The 18120-nt window shown below is 45.0% G+C and overlaps 1 protein-coding gene and 1 pseudogene across 2 annotated transcripts in view; both read left to right on the forward strand.

Annotated features, from left to right (window-relative positions):
- The window catches only part of CTDSPL (CTD small phosphatase like), a 127905-nt gene that overhangs the window by 94197 nt on the left and 15588 nt on the right, over nucleotides 1–18120 (forward strand). For both annotated transcript variants that reach the window (XM_025271972.3, XM_006077033.4), the window contains exons 2-4: nucleotides 2657–2811; nucleotides 7602–7634; nucleotides 15273–15374. In XM_025271972.3, the coding sequence (XP_025127757.1) occupies nucleotides 2657–2811; nucleotides 7602–7634; nucleotides 15273–15374 (290 nt within the window). The remainder of the gene's footprint in view (nucleotides 1–2656; nucleotides 2812–7601; nucleotides 7635–15272; nucleotides 15375–18120) is intronic.
- LOC112581110 lies at nucleotides 2840–6026 on the forward strand (annotated as a pseudogene).

An 18120-nucleotide genomic window follows, 5' to 3' on the forward strand; every position in this document is an offset into this window, starting at 1 on the left:
CAGAGGCTTATGAGTAAATCAAGGGCCTCTGGATTGTAGCCAGTGGAGAGGTGGCCACTGGGGTGGAAGGCAGCAGGGTCAGGAGACCCACCCAGCCCTACCTTGACCTTTTCAGGGAAGCGAGGGTCGCAGGCGGGGTGAGGCTTATACTGGTCCTCAGGAAATCCATCCATTTCCCCTGCTAGCCTGCTTTTGAGAGGCCCAGCCCAGCCCAAGAGTGATTAGACGATTCAGAACCCCCAGCTTCCAGGTGGTTCCTGCAGGCCCTGATGTTGACCTTATTTAGCAGGAAGATGCCCGGACCCTCCCACAGCCCTGGACGTGAGACCAGTTGAGCTGCTTCACCTCTTCCTATACCGATCAGGGAGCAGAGTGAGCTGCCATTTCCCCACTGGGGGCAATGGTTTGCCAAGTGACCCAAGCAAATAGTAACCCTGCAGCCCTGTTTGTGGCTGCCAAACAGGCAAGTAATCATATGGTAGAAGTTATAAGTAGCTCATGATCTCCAGAGTCAGGAATTTTTTTAATATATATGTTAGTTTGTTAGTTATGGGGAAGATTTATGTGATCTGTTGATGAAAACAGGACCCAGGAAAGTGGGTTTTGCAGAGCTATTTACTGCCCGGCCTGGGTGTTAACAGCTCATTGTCTGCAAGACATGAACAAACAGCTTGTTTACTTGTAGAGAAATGTACTATCAACCAGAGAAGAGACAGTTTTTTCTCCCTCTGACTAAGTTATTTGAGCCATAAAAACTAAAACACCCATAGTAACAGCAGAACAGCTTAAGCAATCATTTATATTAAATATGAGTTTATGGCCATGCTTTTCTCCCCATTTGGCATGTTCCCTCCGTCTTAATCTGACCCGAGCTGTTTCAGGATTGTCTTCGGCGTGGTGCGTGGGGAAAGCATGTGCTCTGGAGACAGGCCCACTTGTGTTTGAGTCCTGGCACAAGCACTTCCTAGCTGCATTTTCTCGGCAATGAGGTAGAAGCAATCACCTGTCTCCTTGGGTGGCTGGGAGGGTGGTTTGAGATGAGAATCGTGAAGTGCTCCGCCCAGAGGGCCAGCCCTGGGGAATAGTGGTCACGGTGGCTGCCACCACTGCTGTGCAGGAGGTCTCTGTGCCTGGTGGTCCTCGTGGCCTGGTCTAGTCGGGCCAGGCGTGTGGAGCCTGAAATGAGAAAATGGATGCCCTTTGACATATACCTAAGGGTTCATAAGAAAAAAAAAATAGCCAGCTTTTCCGAAGATTCATGGTTCTCAAGTTCATCTTGAGTGAATGAAAATCTTTTTTTTTTTTTTCCAGCCACACCTTGTGGCTTGCAGAATCTTAGTTCCTGGACCAGGGATTGAGCCCAGGTGCCCACAATGAAAGCTCCCAAGTCCTGACCCCTGGACCACCAGGCAATTCCCACTGAGGATCTTAAGTTCACACTTCCTAGGCCATTTGCCCAACCCCTGGCTAGAAACCATCCAGGTCTGTCTGTCGAGCTGCTGGCAAAACAGCCTTTCTGTCCTTTTTCAGAATTTCCACCTGAATGCATTTGGTTTTAGTGCTGGTAGAAGGGAGCCTGTAGACTTCCAGCAAAGATTTTGTGATCTCTTGAGAGGGTGGGTACTATACAAATCCCTCGGGTGTACAAAGAGGAATCATGCCAGAATCCCTTTGTGGGAGAGATGGACACCCAGTCACAATAGCACGCGTTCTGAGCAGTTCCCCGTGGTGGTGATTTTCCCGCCAGCCCCCAGCATGGGCCCTGTGCCGGTAGCCCATGTGCAGCGCTGCTGACCCACCCAGACGCGGCATGTGGTGGGACTGCATTCCCAGGCAAAACGCTCCTGCACCTCCAAGTTGTCAGCGTCCCCCCCGGAGGCATGTTTCTCATCAGCACTAATTTTTGCCTTTTATTTCTGACTTGTGGCAGCTTGTCTTGTGAGCCCTAGATAACACAAAGGACCCATCCCTCCCTCTGGAGCCTCAGTCCATTGCAGGCCAGGGACTGAGTGGGTGGCACAGTGTTGCCCTGGGTCTCATGAAGATGGGCTCTGTCCTGGCCAACCTTCGCGTTCTGTCCCATCTCTCCTGCAGTTTCTGTTTTAAGTGTGATGGAAGCGTCCGCCCCTAGGCTCTCTAAGTCCAGGCTCTTATCGGCTCCTTGACAAGTGGCAGAATTTAAGAAGACGGCTACTTTGTGCCCTCGCACATCTTATTTTTTTACCCATGAAGTTAGTCTTATGTCTGTGGTGAGCAGGGATTATCCGGGAACCCACTTTCCAAGTGAGTCTTTCTTCACACTTCAAAGAGAACTGCTTCTCAGTGAGGGCCAGGTCTGATTTGTACCTGCAAGGATCTGTGTTTTGAAGTAGAGCTTGTGCGGGGTTGAAGGACTTTATCTGCTGGGCTCAGGAATGCAGCTGGCACCTGACCCCGGGGATGGGTTGGCTAATGAGCACACAGCCCCCACTGGGCCAAGGTCAGGGGAATTCTGTCCAGCCAGCAGGACTGGACTTCATCAGCCATCCGGCCCTCTAGGAGTCACACAGCAGTCTCTCAGAGGGACGTCCTGGTACCTTTCGTCTTCCGGTCATGACTTGGTCTTGGGTATCATCGAATTACAGTTGACCACACTGGGCCCTGTTTCTCTTCGCAGCCTCTCAGTGCAACGTTAGTCTGAAGAAGCAGAGGAGCCGCAGCATCCTCAGCTCCTTCTTCTGCTGCTTCCGTGATTACAATGTGGATGCCCCGCCAGGCAGCAGCCCCGGTGTGCTTCCGCCGCTGGTGGAGGAGAACGGTGGGCTCCAGAAGGTCAGTACAAATGCTCGACTGCCACCGTGGGCTCTCTGTCCCATCCCTCTCTGACAGTATGTGTACAGCCATTAACTTAAAGATTTGAAATTGCCAAAAAAGTTCATCATTTTGTTACAGGATATGTCAGTCATTCCCATTTCACAACGAAAAAACATATTTGATGTGAGTTAGAAGAGTCACTTCACATTTTTATCACATTCTGTTGTGGGAGGTTGAATGTATGAAATAGAGAGTTAAAGAACCAGGAACAGACAAAGAAATGGAAAGTCCAGAGGAGAAACAGAAACTTGGAAAAAAGCAGATAATAAATATAAGTGGATTTAACTACCTTGTTTAGTCATAAACATTTGTTATATATTCTTTTATACATATCAAATAAAAAATTTTATGTCAGATCATCACAATAGGTAAAAACAAGTTCTACCCACATGCTGTCTAACAGACATCATATTCAAAACCAAATGATTCAGAACAGTTCAAGGTAAGAGAATGAGTAAAAAAAAAAAAAAATTACAGAAGTATAAGCCAAAAGGAAGCAGGGATAACAATAGTAATCTCATGTCACGTCAGGGAAAAAAAGGAATATTTAAATCACACTGTCTCTTAAAGTTTTCACTCGGAAGTAACAAGACTCATTTCAGCTTACTTTTTATTGGCCAAAGCTATTCCCATGATTATACTTAACTTCAAAGAGCATGAAAGTATAATCCTACCATGTGCCCAGAAAGAGAGCTGGAATTATTTGGTAAACAGTGCTAATGACTGACAGCAGGTGGCTACTAGTTTCTGACCCAGCATCCAACATACAGTAATACCAAAAAAAAAGGTAGAAAATAAAGAGATGGGCAAAGTGTAAAAAGCAAATCAAATAAATAGAAAGCAAAAGTGACAATGTTAAAATCAGACAAACAGAATTCAAGGCCAAAAGCATTAAACAAGAGAAAGAGGGACATTTTATGTTACAGCATCTAATACATGACCTATATAGTAGCCATAAACCTTTACATACCAATCAACAGTACAGCCAGATACACAGTAGAATATCATTTGAGCATCATAAAAAGCTGACTTCTAAAAATAAACAGCCAACAACATAGGAAAATCATTGGCAGTTCTGGATAATATATGTAATAAGATAAAAAAATGAAATGATTGATATAAATATGGAAAAGATAGGAAGCCAATTTTATTTGCAGATGGTGTGATTATTTGCATTGAAAACCCAAAATACTACCAAAAAATGAGAGTTCACTAAAAGCTTTTGGTATGGTGGCTCTTATTTATTGAGAAATGTGCTGTGTTTCTGAATAGGAAGACTTAAAATTGACATAGAAGAAAAGCTATCTAAGAACAGCTGAGAAATTTTTGGAAAAATATAATGAAAGATAACTTGCCTTAAGAGATATTAAACCTTACCCTCAGTTGATGTGGAAAAATACGTCCGTAGCATTTGTATAATGAAATTTGCCTGCAAACCCTGTCACAGCCCTGTATTCTGATATCTCCCCTCAGTGTACTTTCCTTAAACTATCAACTTTTACAGTTTGAAAATCATTGCAGTAGAGAGTCCCTATTAATGAAGGGAACATAGTTTGTATCCTAGGCCTGTAGAGGATTGACAAAAAAAGGAGAATTACCCAAACTGGGCCAGCGCCCTTGAGGTTGGACCTGCCCCGGCCTGGGTCAGGTCGCAGAAGTGACAGACCTCTGCTGGCCCAGTGACAATGGCCGTGTTTCGTGACAAGGTGGAGATTGAGGACTTCAATGTGACAAGGACTCCGGGACGTGTTTCTGCTCCTGCTCATGTGGGGGTGATTTCTGCATCATCAAGGGAGGTTTGAAGAACAGGGAAGACGTGGCAACGTGCCCTAGCTGCTCTCTCCTTGTGAAAGTGATTTATGACAAAGATCAGTTCATGTGTGGAGAGACAGTCCCAGCCACTTCTACTGACAAAGAACTAGTTAAACGCTGAAGAAGACATGTTAGAGTCCAAAGCCTGAACTTTGGGAAATGAGCCAAGCTGGAAAAATCAAATGCAGGTCAATAGCTCCCTCACGGGTGCAGTCATTTTGTAGAGAGGAGTCACTGCTGTCACAGTAAAAGCTTCGTTTAATGAATACCTGCCTAGATGAACGGCTTGAGAAGGTGGTGTTGAAGAACCTTCCTCCTGGAAGGTCTCCTGGAACCCTTAGCTGTATCTACCAGAGAATAAAGGTCTTTAAAGGCATCTCCTGCAGCAGAGCTGGACTACCTGGACCTAGTGTTCGTTCATGGAAATGTCCTTCGGTTAACACTTGTCAGAGTGGCTTTTTAAAGCATTAACCCTGAATAGTGCATCATTTGCATAATCCGTGACCCTTCAGTGTGTGAGACCAGACCCTGTACAAAGAGCCCATGTCAAAGCGGGGCAACTCTGCCCTTTGCACTTGCTTAATCAGGACACTGGAACGTAAAACCCAGGCTCAGTAGATGTGGAAGCCAGTTGCAGGCCTGTCTCTACCACTGCCTCCCAGGCCCTCTCCGCCTCTTTGAACTCAGCCCGCTTGAGGAGGAGAGAACGATGTGGACAGAATGATTCCATGCATCGTGTGTATTCACTATGTCCTAGAGAAAAGCTTCTGAGCAGTGGCCTGGTGTGACAGCCATTGCGACTGTCCCAGTTACAGCCTGGACTGAAGACCAGTTGCCCCAAAATGAAAGTCTGGAAGTGTGTGCAGCCCTTGCCAGAGGCGAGGAGGAGTTGGCACTCTGAAGACTCCAGTGGCAGAGACATGGAGGACTACTGAGAGTGAGGCAGAGTGAATGCCATTGCTAGATGCTTATTCATCCATGCACGCCCCGTGTTCACACACACACGTAAACCTCTGGGGTCATTTTCAAGCTCAGATGCCTGCCTAAGGTAGCAGCTTTGGTTGTGGTCTGTGTTTCCTCAAGCCCTTCCAAAGTAACCATTTAGTGGTGTTGCCTCTCACCTCACTGAGCGTTCACTTAGTCTAAAGATGCACTTGTGTTTGGGGGCTGTTTGCCATCTCCCCGCTAGCACTTTGGTTCTCAACTGGAGACGACTGTTTCCCCTAGTAAACATTGGACAGTGTCTGGTGACATTGTGGGGCTTCCCTGGTGAGTCAGTGGTAAAGAATCCACCTGCCAGTATAGGAGATAGCAGGTTCGATCCCTGAGTCAGGAAGATCCCCAGGAGGAGGAAATGGCAACCCACTCCAGTACTCTTGCCTGGAGAATCCCCATGGACACAGGAGCCTTGTGGGCGACCATCCATGTGATCACAAAGCATCGGACACAACTTCAAGACTGAGCACACACACACACATGCGCTCAGAGACATTTCTGTTGACGTCCAAGGTTTCTACTGGCATCTAGTGCCTGGAAGCCAGGGATATTGCTGAGCACCCTGCAGAGCACAGGGCAGCCCCCGCAGCAGAGTCCACGGGCCCCGAGTGTCAGTACTGCAGGGCTGAGAGGGTCCACAGTGACCCAGTGGGCTTGTGAACCTCTGGTTAAAATCTGTCCCACCAATCTCCAGATGTTAGGAACCATAGTATTTAAAAGCTTCTGAAATGCACTTCTCTGCATAAGTTCTTGAAAACAGAGATTTTATTTGATTGCGCTGTTATCTTGGAGAATAGCACACCTCTGCCTTTAATGATGACAGAGGCAGTTGTGAATGAATCCTTAAGACAAGCCCCCAGCGTCCTGAGGAAGGAAAGAGCCATCAAGAGTATGTCAGGAGGAAACAAGCAACTGTCACACTGCAGAGGTGATGACGAGGGGCTGGAGATAATCTAGAAGTTGCTAAATGGTTCTTGGAGCAGAGATCAGAAATCAGCAGAGATCAGCCTCTGTGTCAGTCAGGTTTGACTTCTTCTCATGAGACCCCTGTCCCCAGTGACCCCCCTGAATAAAGAAGGATACACTTTCACAAATCCTTCCACGTGGAAGACCGCGAACCATGCATCTCCTTATCAGGGACCGTGATGCTGTGACCCATTGCCTCCCATCCATCAGCTGAAAAAGAAGAAGAAACACAGAAACTGGAAATTCTCAGTGGAGATAAATTTGCTTTTTTATTAGCTTTTCTCAATGATGTTAACATGAAGTGTTTCCATGGACCAAGTTTGGAGTGACTGGCATTCTGGGGATAAGGAATGGTTGAGGCCCTTTCTTGGGACTTGAATTTTCTGAACATTCCCCACCAATACAGGTTCTGTTCCCTTTCATGGGAAAGCTGTCCTTTGCCTGTGTCCTTGGAGGGTATTCCTTGCACCTTGCCTGTCCCGTTTGCCCAGTCCTCGCCTAGAAGAGGGCCAGAAGTGGCCAGGGGATCTTCAGAATCTGGTTAAACTGACTCCATTTCCCTGCGTATCATATTGACTTGAGGCTTTAGTCTTTGGAGAAAAACTTACAAGAAGCAACAAGCGAGTTGTTAGAGAGATTCATGGATCAAAGTAAAGTATGGGTTTTCCTTTCTCCTTTTCAATTAAGGATTAAATTCCTGGGAGTAAAGGAGGCGCTATTTAAATAAACAGGATGATTTATGAGCCTCAGGAACCTGGCCTGGTTTGTCAGGGGAAGGAGTGGCTGGGAGGCAGAGGGGAGCCCAGTAACTGAAGACTATTCTTGGGTTCCTCCTGCTCATTAAATCCCACCAAGGTACAGAGAACAGGAGGTCATATGGCTGCAGTACTAAAGAGTGCTTTGAAGTTTCTTTTGAGAATATGATCTATTTCTCTTTAAATCTGACAATGATTTTGTTTTTTCTTTCTCCTTAGGGTGACCAGAGGCAGATCATTCCCATACCAAGCGTATGTATATTTATCCAAGTTTATTTAAACACTCATAGAATCTTGTAGCTTTGGGCCTACTAATATAAAAGACTTTTTAAAATATTTGGCTTATATTGAGCTTTTTAATCATGGTATAAAGAACTCTGTTGTGTTTAGGGGGGCGGTGGCGGGGGAATGAAGCTACATTTTAAACTGTTAGCAGGAAGTTCTGAAAACTTTCTCAAGAACAGCAAGGCAACCAGCATCTATTAACGAAACTCGGACCTTTCTCTCTGAGAAGGGCCTCCTGAATAAGTTTAAGGCAGCACTTCCTTCTCCCCGCCCCCACCCCATAGTCTGGGAGACCATACTTTTGTCCCAAAGAGGTTCTTTGCAACAGGTTCTGTCTCAGTGGTACCAGGTTCCCAAGACGCCCCTCCCAGAGGAGCAGGCCATTTCTGATTGTTCAAGTGTCAGTAGCTTGGCTATGGCTCCATCAGAAAAATCAGCCCAATCGTATTCACAGACCTTGCAGGACCACCCCCGCCCCATTCCCTGCTTCTGCCCTGACTCTCCCAGGCTGGCTGTACTGCAGCTCTGCCGCAGCTGGGCATCCCCTTGAGCCACCAACTTCTGTCCTGGAGTTCGGGAGACTGACCAGAGTCTGAGCCCAGCACAGGCTGTCCCCACCGCTTCTCCTCTTCCTTCTGCTCTTCCAGCGGAGCCAGGTAGCCTGAGGCCAGCCAGCAGGAAGCATTGATCGTTGGTCAATGATCAACTCCCAAAAGAAACCTGCAGTTGAGATGCCTGTATCAAACAAGATGTTTCAAACAGTCTGTGTCCTTAGAGAAGGACTTAGGTTTTTTTTTTTGTTTTTTTTTTTAGATGGCCTGAAATTGGTATTCTAATCCATAAAGATTCTGATTCAGATTGTCTGCTTGAAGTCTGTTCATCTGTCTTTCCTTGGGCTTTTTAACGTTATTTTCTGGGAGCATCCAAGAGACACTGATCTTAAATTGAAAGAAACGATGGATTTCATTAGTTCAGTCAGTCAGTCAGTCGCTCAGTCGTGTCCGACTCTTTGCGACCCCATGAATCGCAGCACACCAGGCCTCCCTGTCCATCACCAACTCCCGGGGTTCACTCAAACTCACGTCCATCGAGTCAGTGATGCCATCCAGCCATCTCATCCTCTGTTGTCCCCTTTTCCTCCTGCCCCCAATCCCTCCCAGCATCAGAGTCTTTTCCAATGAGTTAACTCTTTGCATGAGGTGGCCAAAGTACTGGAGTTTCAGCTTTAGCATCATTCGTTCCAAAGAACACTCAGGATTGATCTCCTTTAGGATGGACTGGTTGGATCTCCTTGCAGTCCAAGGGACTGTCAAGAGTCTTCTCCAACACCACAGTTCATAAGCATCAATTCTTCGGTGCTCAGCTTTCTTCACAGTCCAACTCTCACATCCATACATGACCACTGGAAAAACCATAGCCTTGACTAGATGGACCTTTGTTGGCAAAGTAACAGGTTGACTCCAAATTTGGTAGTGGATATCACTTGTGAATTTTTTCCCTGAACTTTAACTCTGCATTGATTTGCAGCTTGCATGAGTTTGTGGAGTGATTTTGAATTTGCCAGCGTGCCTAGGGTTTAGGCTTTGTTGGGAACTGACTTGGATCAAAAAGATGGATCAATCAGCACAACTTCTAATCCAGTGGTTGAGTAGGGTACCCAGTGGAATTGCTACCGGGGTCTCTTTTTAATCTTTATAACAAAGTAGTTTTGTGTATTTTTCCTGCAAGCATGTCTACATTCAACAGATGACAACAGGTGGCATCTCTCCCCTTACCTCTGGTACTCTGAGAGCTCTGGTTTTTTTCCAGAGTTAATTCACAGCTATCTATAAAGTTAAGTGTTGAATCAACGTATTTGTCAGGGCAAACACTCTACTGAGACAAATGACCCTTTCTCCACAAATCTCTTTCTAGAATCCCAGAATAAAATAGCCAAGAGGGAAAAGACGTCTTTTGTAATTTAGCTCAGTAAACTGCAGACCTTCCCTACATGTGAGACACTGGGTCAGGCTTTAAGCATCTGAAATACTTTTCAGGAAAACAAAGACTACCCAAAGTAACTCACATCTTTGAATGATCACCTCCAGAAAAGCAGGTCCACTGATGGATACCATGTGACCTCCGCTGGCTGTTTAGCAGGCAAGACTGAACCCAAGCCCAGCTGGAGGCCAGCTTTGCCAAAGGATTCGAGCCTTGGGGTCCCCTGCAAAATCTGCACCTACCTGTCAAAGTTGCAGGTTCCATAAACAGTAACACTGCCCTGTGGTCCAGAAAGGGCAGTGGTTAGTACTGAGAGCCCCTGAGAGCTTGGAGCACTGCCCCACAGGATCAGAAGTCCAGGTTTGTACTGAGCCTCCAAACCAAGTCCTCATACCCTATAAAAGCTTTGTCCAGCCCATGAAGACAAAGGTGCCCCTGAGCCTGTAGGTGCCCAGAGGAGGTCCAGCTGGAGGCCCATCACTGCTGCTCACCTCACAAGTCCTCCTTTTGTTATTCACATGCTGTAGTTTATATATGCAGGTTGGATCTTTTGATTTTGTTTTTGTTTTTTACTCAGCTCATTTTTTCATTATTCAGTTTTTCGTTCATGCTTTTTAATTTTTATTTATTTGTGCAGACTTCTCTCTACTTACAGCAAGCAATGCTGCTCTCTATTTTCAGTGTGCCGGCTTCTCATTGCTGTGGCTTCTCTTGTTTCAGAGCACGGGCACTGGAACACAGGCTCAGTAGTTGTGGTAGACAGGCTTAGTTGCTCCACAGCGTGTGGGGTCATCCCAGATCAGGCATCAAACCCGTGTCTCCTGCGTTGGCAAACAGATTCTTTACCACTGAGCCCCCAGGGAAGCCCTCATTCATATTTTTTCATTATTCAAAGTCATGGTTTAAAAAAAATACTGAAAGATTAAAATAGAAAAGAAAATCCCCCAACTTGATCTCACTCCTTAGAATACCCTTCTAGTATTTGTTGTATATTAGAAACTAGTATACTAGTATTTTTTGTATACCAGAAACTTTCTAAATCAACACAAGCATCTTTAAACAAGCAAGAGTATTACAAATTGTTTTCACTTTTAGCAGGATACCTTGAATATCTTTCCAGATATTAGTCCGTAGCAAGCTGCCTCATTGTTTTACATGTAGTTGATGGCATTTACTTGGTTTCCACTTCTGTGCTCTTAAAAATAAATATTCTTGTGCTTGTGTGTTTGTGCACCTGAATGATAGTATCTAGGTGATCAGTTCCTAGTTGTGTAAATACTAGGTCAAAGGGTATACTGTATATTTTTGGTAGATTAAAGGCAAATTATCCTCTAAAAACCTAATTTAAATTCCCACCAAGAGTCCATTCCCTTATCAAAAATGGTAGTTAGGAAATACTTTAATCTTTGCTGATCTGAAAGTAAAGAATGGTATTGATTTATTGCTTTAATTGGTATTTCTTCCTGAAAGAATATGAACATCTTTTCACAAGTTTATTGTACATGTGTATTTCTCCTTCTCTATTCATTTATACTGTTATCTTTTCAAATTTCAAGGAAATTAGCACTCTCCCCTAAATTTATGATATATCTTTCGGCCTTGTCCACAATCATTTTGGCCACAAAGAAGTTTAATTTTGTATAGGGAAAACTTTTATGGCTTCTGAACTTTACATCATGCTTAGAAAGATCTCCCCACTCTATGACTGTGACCCACATCTTCTCCTAGTAGTTTAACAATTTCATTATCACACTTAAATCTTTGATCCACCTGGATTATGTTGATGTAAGGTGTGAAGTCGAAATTCACCCTTGTTTGCTTTTCCACGTAACCCAGGTCCAGCTTTATTTGCTTTTCCAAATGGCAAGTCAGTTGTCCCAGCATTATGTCCTGAGTAACCCATCTTTTGTACACCTACTGGAAGTGATATCTCTGTCTGGACTTGGTTTTCAACGTGCCGCTTAGTAACATTTGACTCCCAATTGGGAGCTGGGATTTGAGGCCCTCTGTACATCTAATCAGAAGCCTCATGGTCTGCCCGGTAAAGGTCAGGTACCGAAGCGTAAGGAAAAAAGCAGAGGAACAGTTTGGGAAACAGTAAAGTTTGGTGGTAAGGCTGAACGTGAGCACTCAATGCTTTGGCCCCAGTGTAGACCTGACCCCATAGTTCCACGCTCTTGCTGGAATAACAGACCAACCGCACCAGCGAGACAGTGCAGCTGAGCCATAAAAATGTTGAAAGAGAAGAGGAGAAAGTTGTTTTCTAACAGTTAAGTTTCTGTGCTGTTGGCTTAATAAGCTTTTAATAAACAGCAAACCTTGTGAAAAGCATATAAGCAGAGCAGCTCCTCTCATTAGAGGTGGTGTCGAGTCCCCTTTGCCCACAGCCCTGAGACTCTGCCCTTAGCTTGGAGGCGTGGGGATGGTAGGGGACAGTGTGCAGACTCAGCGCCTGAAACCTCAAATGCACAGACCACCATCCGTGTCCCAAGAAGAGGCACTGCCTTTGTAAGGTTTGTGAGAGTGTGCTATGGGGTGAGTACCTTAGATCAACTATTCCTGCTGCCAGTTCATGACCAAGACAGGACTTGCACTTCCACTCCCAGGAAGATCACTGGTGTGAGTGCCCTCCCCAGACCTAGCCCCTGCCTCACCCCCCATGATTTCTTGCCCCTATTCCCACCCCCTGGCCATGCCCACCCATGCTTTGGAACAAATCATCGTGTTCAGAAAAAGCTCCTTTTTTATATACTTGGTGTTTCTCCTATTCTTCAGCTTTATGATGGCCTGAGAGAAAATTTGCCTCAGGACATTTTGTAGTTAATGATTCAAGCATCACCTGAGCAGGTCACTGAAGTCACAAAACACTCCTGCAGTTATCTAGTGTCCTTGCCTGTTCCAAGGACACAGCAGCTGTCCAGGAGAATTCTCACCCACGGTCTGAAGAATTGGCATTAATCTAAAGCCGAGCTTTATGGGAAGCTGCGTGCATTGAGGAACCAGGCTGAGGATTAACGAAACTCCACCCCTCACCCGCCCCGCACAGTGCATGGCCCCAGCCTGGCCTTGTTCTCTGCAGCACAAATGATAAATCAATAGCTTGCTTATTATGTCTCTCACCCCACTCACTCTTTTCTCTCTTAAAATAATATGGGGAGGCTTCTTCCTTACTGGTAACTCAAAGAATGCTTGTAAAGTGTGGGTTAAATCTGCAAAGAAAGTAATTTTTATTCTTGAGCTTGGAAAATAACTGAGCCACTTTTGGCAGATCTTTGATGTTTTCAGATATGCTCGGGGTAGAAGTTCTAGATCTTTATTTTCCAGGCTGGCAATTACATAAAGTTAAAATGTTGTTTTAGTCTATAAATGCATAGAAAAAGGTCTAGGCAGATACACACCAAACTAAGAAGGGGGACACCTGGGGAAAGGAATGGGGAATATGGAAGAGGGAATACTTGTGTTTTATATGTCTATATTCTTTACAATCAGAATGTGTTTTTATTACATAATTATGAAATAGAAAATTTTAAAAAAATTTTTATTTTCGTTGCAAGTATATTTTCTGCTATGGTCCACACAACAGAAATAACCCCAGTTCTCTATATTACGTTCATTTATTGGGCTCATTACACCATACCTTTTAAATCTCTTTTTGATACAGAACCTCTTGCAAGTTTTGCAGGGTTTTTATTTGTTTGTTTGTTTGTTTTTGACCATGCCACACAACATACAGGGTCTTAGTTCCCCGACCAGGGATTGAACCCAGGCCCCAGCAGTGAAAGCACTGAGTCTTAACCACTGGACTTCCAAGAAATTCCCATAGTTTATTTTCATTTTTTAAAATATAAAAGTCGCTTGCTGATTTGAAATGAAGGGCAGAGTCCTTTCCATGACCCTGGATCCCACACCCAGGGTCTAAGACACGTCTTTCCCAGAGCCATGCCGTCGAGGATTCTGCCTGTGAGCATTCGTTAGCGCCAAGGGAGGTGGGAGGCCATAAGGGCCTTTTCTCCTGGGTGAAGTTGGAGAGAATGAAGCACACACACTCACTAGAGAGAGCCCCTGGCATTAGAAACGCTCCTGTCTCCACACAGGGCTCATCCTGCTCAACCCCACAAGCCCTCCAGCCAAGATAATCACTGCATTTGCAAATTTACCTAACCTGTTGACCGCCTGTGTTACATTCACTATTGAACCAGCTGAAGTCCAAAATTAAAACAAATTCCTTGACTAATGTTCAACTTGAACCAAAAAGTGAGAAAGAAAGAAAGAGCCATTTGGAAGGAAATACTTCTAGATTACTTTTTTTTCTTCTTGTTTTATTTGATAAGCTAATTTGTCCATTCTTCAGTGGCTTGGGGCAGATAGAGATTTTCTTGTTGTTTTGTTTTGCATTAACTCCAGAACAGAGTTTGACCTTCCTCCAGGACAGAAAATTAGCTAGTTAATATTGGGTAGTGAATATGCCACAGAGTAAACTGAAATGCTTAAAATTGTTTCTAAAATGAAGCAAGGCCCAAGAAATAAATACTCTAAGTCAAAAATTGAGATTGGCTGAAGATATCCAGCATTTTCTTAACTCTTATGACCTCTTTATCGTAAGATTGTCAGCTACTACAAAGACATATCAGTGGGTTTTCTAGTTAACACACAGCATGTGAATTCAAGTGTGACTGCCAGGGACAGACTAAAGGGATGGAATGTTACTTTCACCCAGTATTGTACCACAGTGGGGCACGCACAGCACAGGGCACTGTATGTGGGCCAGTCTTAGTTCTGTTTCCTATTACTGGAGGTCACTTTGGATTGCTGGGCTTCCCTGATGGCTCAGCTGGTAAAGAATCTGCCTACAATGCGGGAGACCTGGGTTTGATCCCTGGGTTGGGAAGATCCCCTGGAGAAGGGAATGGCTACCCACTCCAGTATTCTGGCCTGGAGAGTTCCATGGATTGTATAGGCCATGGGTGGGCTCACAAAGAGTTGGACACAACTGAGCGACTTTCAGTTTTCACTTTGGATTGCATTTTGCTGGTGGTTCTATAATTCCTCTTAAAGGTTTTTCAGAATTTCAGTCACTTAAAAAAATACTATGGTCCAGTATAGCTCTAAAATATACTTACATACCATAGTGAGTTTAAAATGAAATATGACCCCAGAACATGGGGTGCATGGTTAGAATAGCTGTTATAATTGAACATTCATTTTCATATTGTCCATTTTAATAATAGCAATAGCTACCACACATGTGCCAGGCAGAATGCTGGATGTTTTACTTCAATTATAGCTGATAACGACCTTTTATGGTAAGTATTATTCTCCCAACTCAGAGCCAAGAAACAGAGCTGATGAAAGAGAGCGGATATTCCAGCCAAACTTTGTCTGGTTCCAAAGCCCAGGGCCTCATCATAGCTGTTCAGACAGTGGCACAGTATTTGTTTGGTAAAACTTCAGTTGTAAGCTACTTCTTCCTATTGTTTTTAATAAAATTCCATGATGCACCTAACCAGACATTTAAATGTTTGGTTTCATTTCTAACCTCACTGTCATAGTGTAACACAACAATAAGGGAATTGGTTGATCTTTTATATAAAGGTAATAATATTGATTTTTTTCCCCCCACTTTAGCCACCAGCTAAATACCTCCTTCCAGAGGTAACGGTGCTTGACTATGGAAAGAAATGTGTGGTCATCGATTTAGATGAAACATTGGTGCACAGTTCATTTAAGGTAAATCAACATAAAAAACGATCAGTGATCTTTGTGATTTGGCTACAATTGTATTGGAAAATGGAAAACTAAGAAGATGAAAGCTTGTGGTTTGTTGGCATATGACTTCACTGTTCATAAAATCCCAGTAACAGTTGGTTATTAACTCAGGTGAACATTAACTCAAGTAGTTGAATATTAACATAATTAGTTTGGGAGGAAAAAAATCCACTGGCCTGCCAATATCCCTGAGACCACATTCTTATGCAGTTTAAGTTTTCCAGCACTCTGCCCCCTGCAGAAATACTTTCCAGGTGGCACAAGGCAGTCAGTGCCCCAGGACACTGCTGTGTGTTTGTCTAAGTAACTGAGCACTGTACGAGCTACAGGTTATATGGGGAAGGACAAGGAGAGACACAGTTGAAAACTAGCAAGCAACTGACTATCCTGGAAATTTTCCCAGACCAAGTTTTGGAAGATGCCCAGCTCTGAAGAAGACTTTCAGAGTTACGGCATCTGAACAGATTCAGTCATTTATCTTAATGGTTTTCATGACAAGAGTTTGCTGGAGTTTTTCCTTAGCTTCATGGCTAAGTGTGTATCCACCTGCATGCCCTCCCTCTTGAAGGCCAGGGCTACGCTCAGCGTGAGCATCACAGTCTGACTTCCGTCACCTCCCTCACGCCTCCCTCTCCATCTCCCCACCAGAATAGCAGCCAAAATTACAAACTACCCAAGGGCCTCCATGTATGTGTGTATGTGCTCAGTCATGTCTCTTTGCAGCCACAGAAACTGTAGCCCTCCAGACTCTTCTGTCCGTGGAATTCTCCAGGCAAGAATACTGGAGTGGGTTGCCATTTCCTCCTCCAGGGGATCTTCCTGACCCAGGGATCGAACCACTGTCTCTTAGGCCTCCTGCATTGCAGGCAGATTCTTTACTACTGTGCCACCTGGGAAGCTTGGGCCTCCAGGGAGGAACAGCAATGGCTGTACTCCTAAGAAATGAGTTAATTAATCATTTTTCCAATTTTTAAAGTTGTTTGAAATAAGCAAATGATGAAAAAGTTTGGGAATAGGGGATTGGTGTGTTGGGGGAGAAGCAGAAAGCGTATGGGGTCCTGGTCCTGTTTTCCTTGGGATGTTTCTGGTAATGGAACTGCCCTCCTGTTTGTGGCCAGTTAGACCATTTTCCTTTGTCTACCACCAGCCCATGACCCTGCTGACTTTGCTGGAAGACCTGAAAGCACCACCTGAGATGAAGGGTGTGTCTGACACCAGCCAGTCAGTCACTCCTTGATGGCTGTATGGGAAGTGGGAGAGAGCTATCAAATATTCCTGCAGACCTTTCTGCCAGAAACATACCTCTTTGGGCCTGCTTCTCACTAAACAGAATCCTCCTTGACAGGTCAGGGCCAGGCAGTTGTCCTGGAGTCCTTGGGAGTGTGGAGGAGGGGCCACACACCCTCCTGGCAGTGAGAAATGGCCTGGCTGACCACTGGAGCATATGGGTACCACTCATTCCACAGCCTCACATGGGCCTTCCCAGGACTGATCCCAGGGATTCAGTGACCTTATATCCCAACTCAACTGTGAACTGCATTGGAAACTTTTCCTCCCCTGTGGGCAGGATGCTCAGGACTTTCTCACGTCCCTGAGGAGCAAAGGCCTTTAGGGCAAGGGTCAATTGTCATCACAGCATAGCCAGCTTCCTTGCAAGCAGCTCTGGGAGCATGGGCATCACCAGCCAGACTGCCCAAGGTTACTGAGGGCTCGTGGCTCCAGAGAGGGAGCCTTGGGAGGCCCTGGTGTCTCCAGGGCCTGCTCAGAGGGCATTGATACACAGGTGATGTGAATAACATGTCTTCATTTCTTCCCTCCCTGAGCTGCCTGCATCTTCAAGCAGAATATTGTATGATTTTTAAGGTTCTGGGCATCCCAAAGCCCTTTGAGAATCTGAAAGCTAAGAACTTCTCTCCTTGAAACTATAGAGCACACAGACCCAGAGACACATGTTCACAGCCCTGGCTTGGTCCCCCTTGTTATATACACTTTGTGGAATAGACCTTACGAGAACTTCTTCCTTCAGCTTTTTGTTTTCTCGGCTCATTCTGTATTTTAGTTGTGAAATTATAAAATACCAAGCTCATCCTTGACCTTCCAACCAAAGCAGTGAAGAAACTGTAAGCTTAAGGCTCAAGTGCTCTACTGAATGCTTAGTACTGGTTCTGTGACCCAGTATTTTCCACAGTTTTTCAGTGTATATCTTAAAGAACAATGTGTGGGTACAGTAATGGACTTAAAGGCAGACTTTAGTTCAGATTCTCACCAGAGACTCTCTACCCCCTGCCCCTGCCCAGGGACCATCACACCCAGTCTCCCTCCTTCTATTCCTCTCTTCCTTATCCCAAGGGTTTGTGATCTCATGATTCTCTTGGGCCTGTTCATTTCCACTTGATTTGTGGAATTCCATTTAGAACTGTATGCAAGTCCGTCGTTGAGAATATAGTGACTGCTGAAGAATCACATTTGAGTTTTAAGTGTCACTAAGTGTGGGGTTACTTTAAATATGCAGATGTTTGTGAGTGTGCTAGGTATTGTATCACACAGTGCAGAACAGTCTAAGGTGTGGTGGCTCTCCCACCCACTCCACCCCTCCACCTCCAGGGCAGGAGACGGCCAGGCAAGGCTGGAAATCACTGATGCTCAGGGCTGGATGGGGCCATGGGCACTCATCAGACCCAGTGCTCTAACTGTGGAAGACAGGAGA

This window comes from Bubalus bubalis, chromosome 21 (assembly GCF_019923935.1).
Source record: "Bubalus bubalis isolate 160015118507 breed Murrah chromosome 21, NDDB_SH_1, whole genome shotgun sequence".
Taxonomy (NCBI): domain Eukaryota; kingdom Metazoa; phylum Chordata; class Mammalia; order Artiodactyla; family Bovidae; genus Bubalus; species Bubalus bubalis.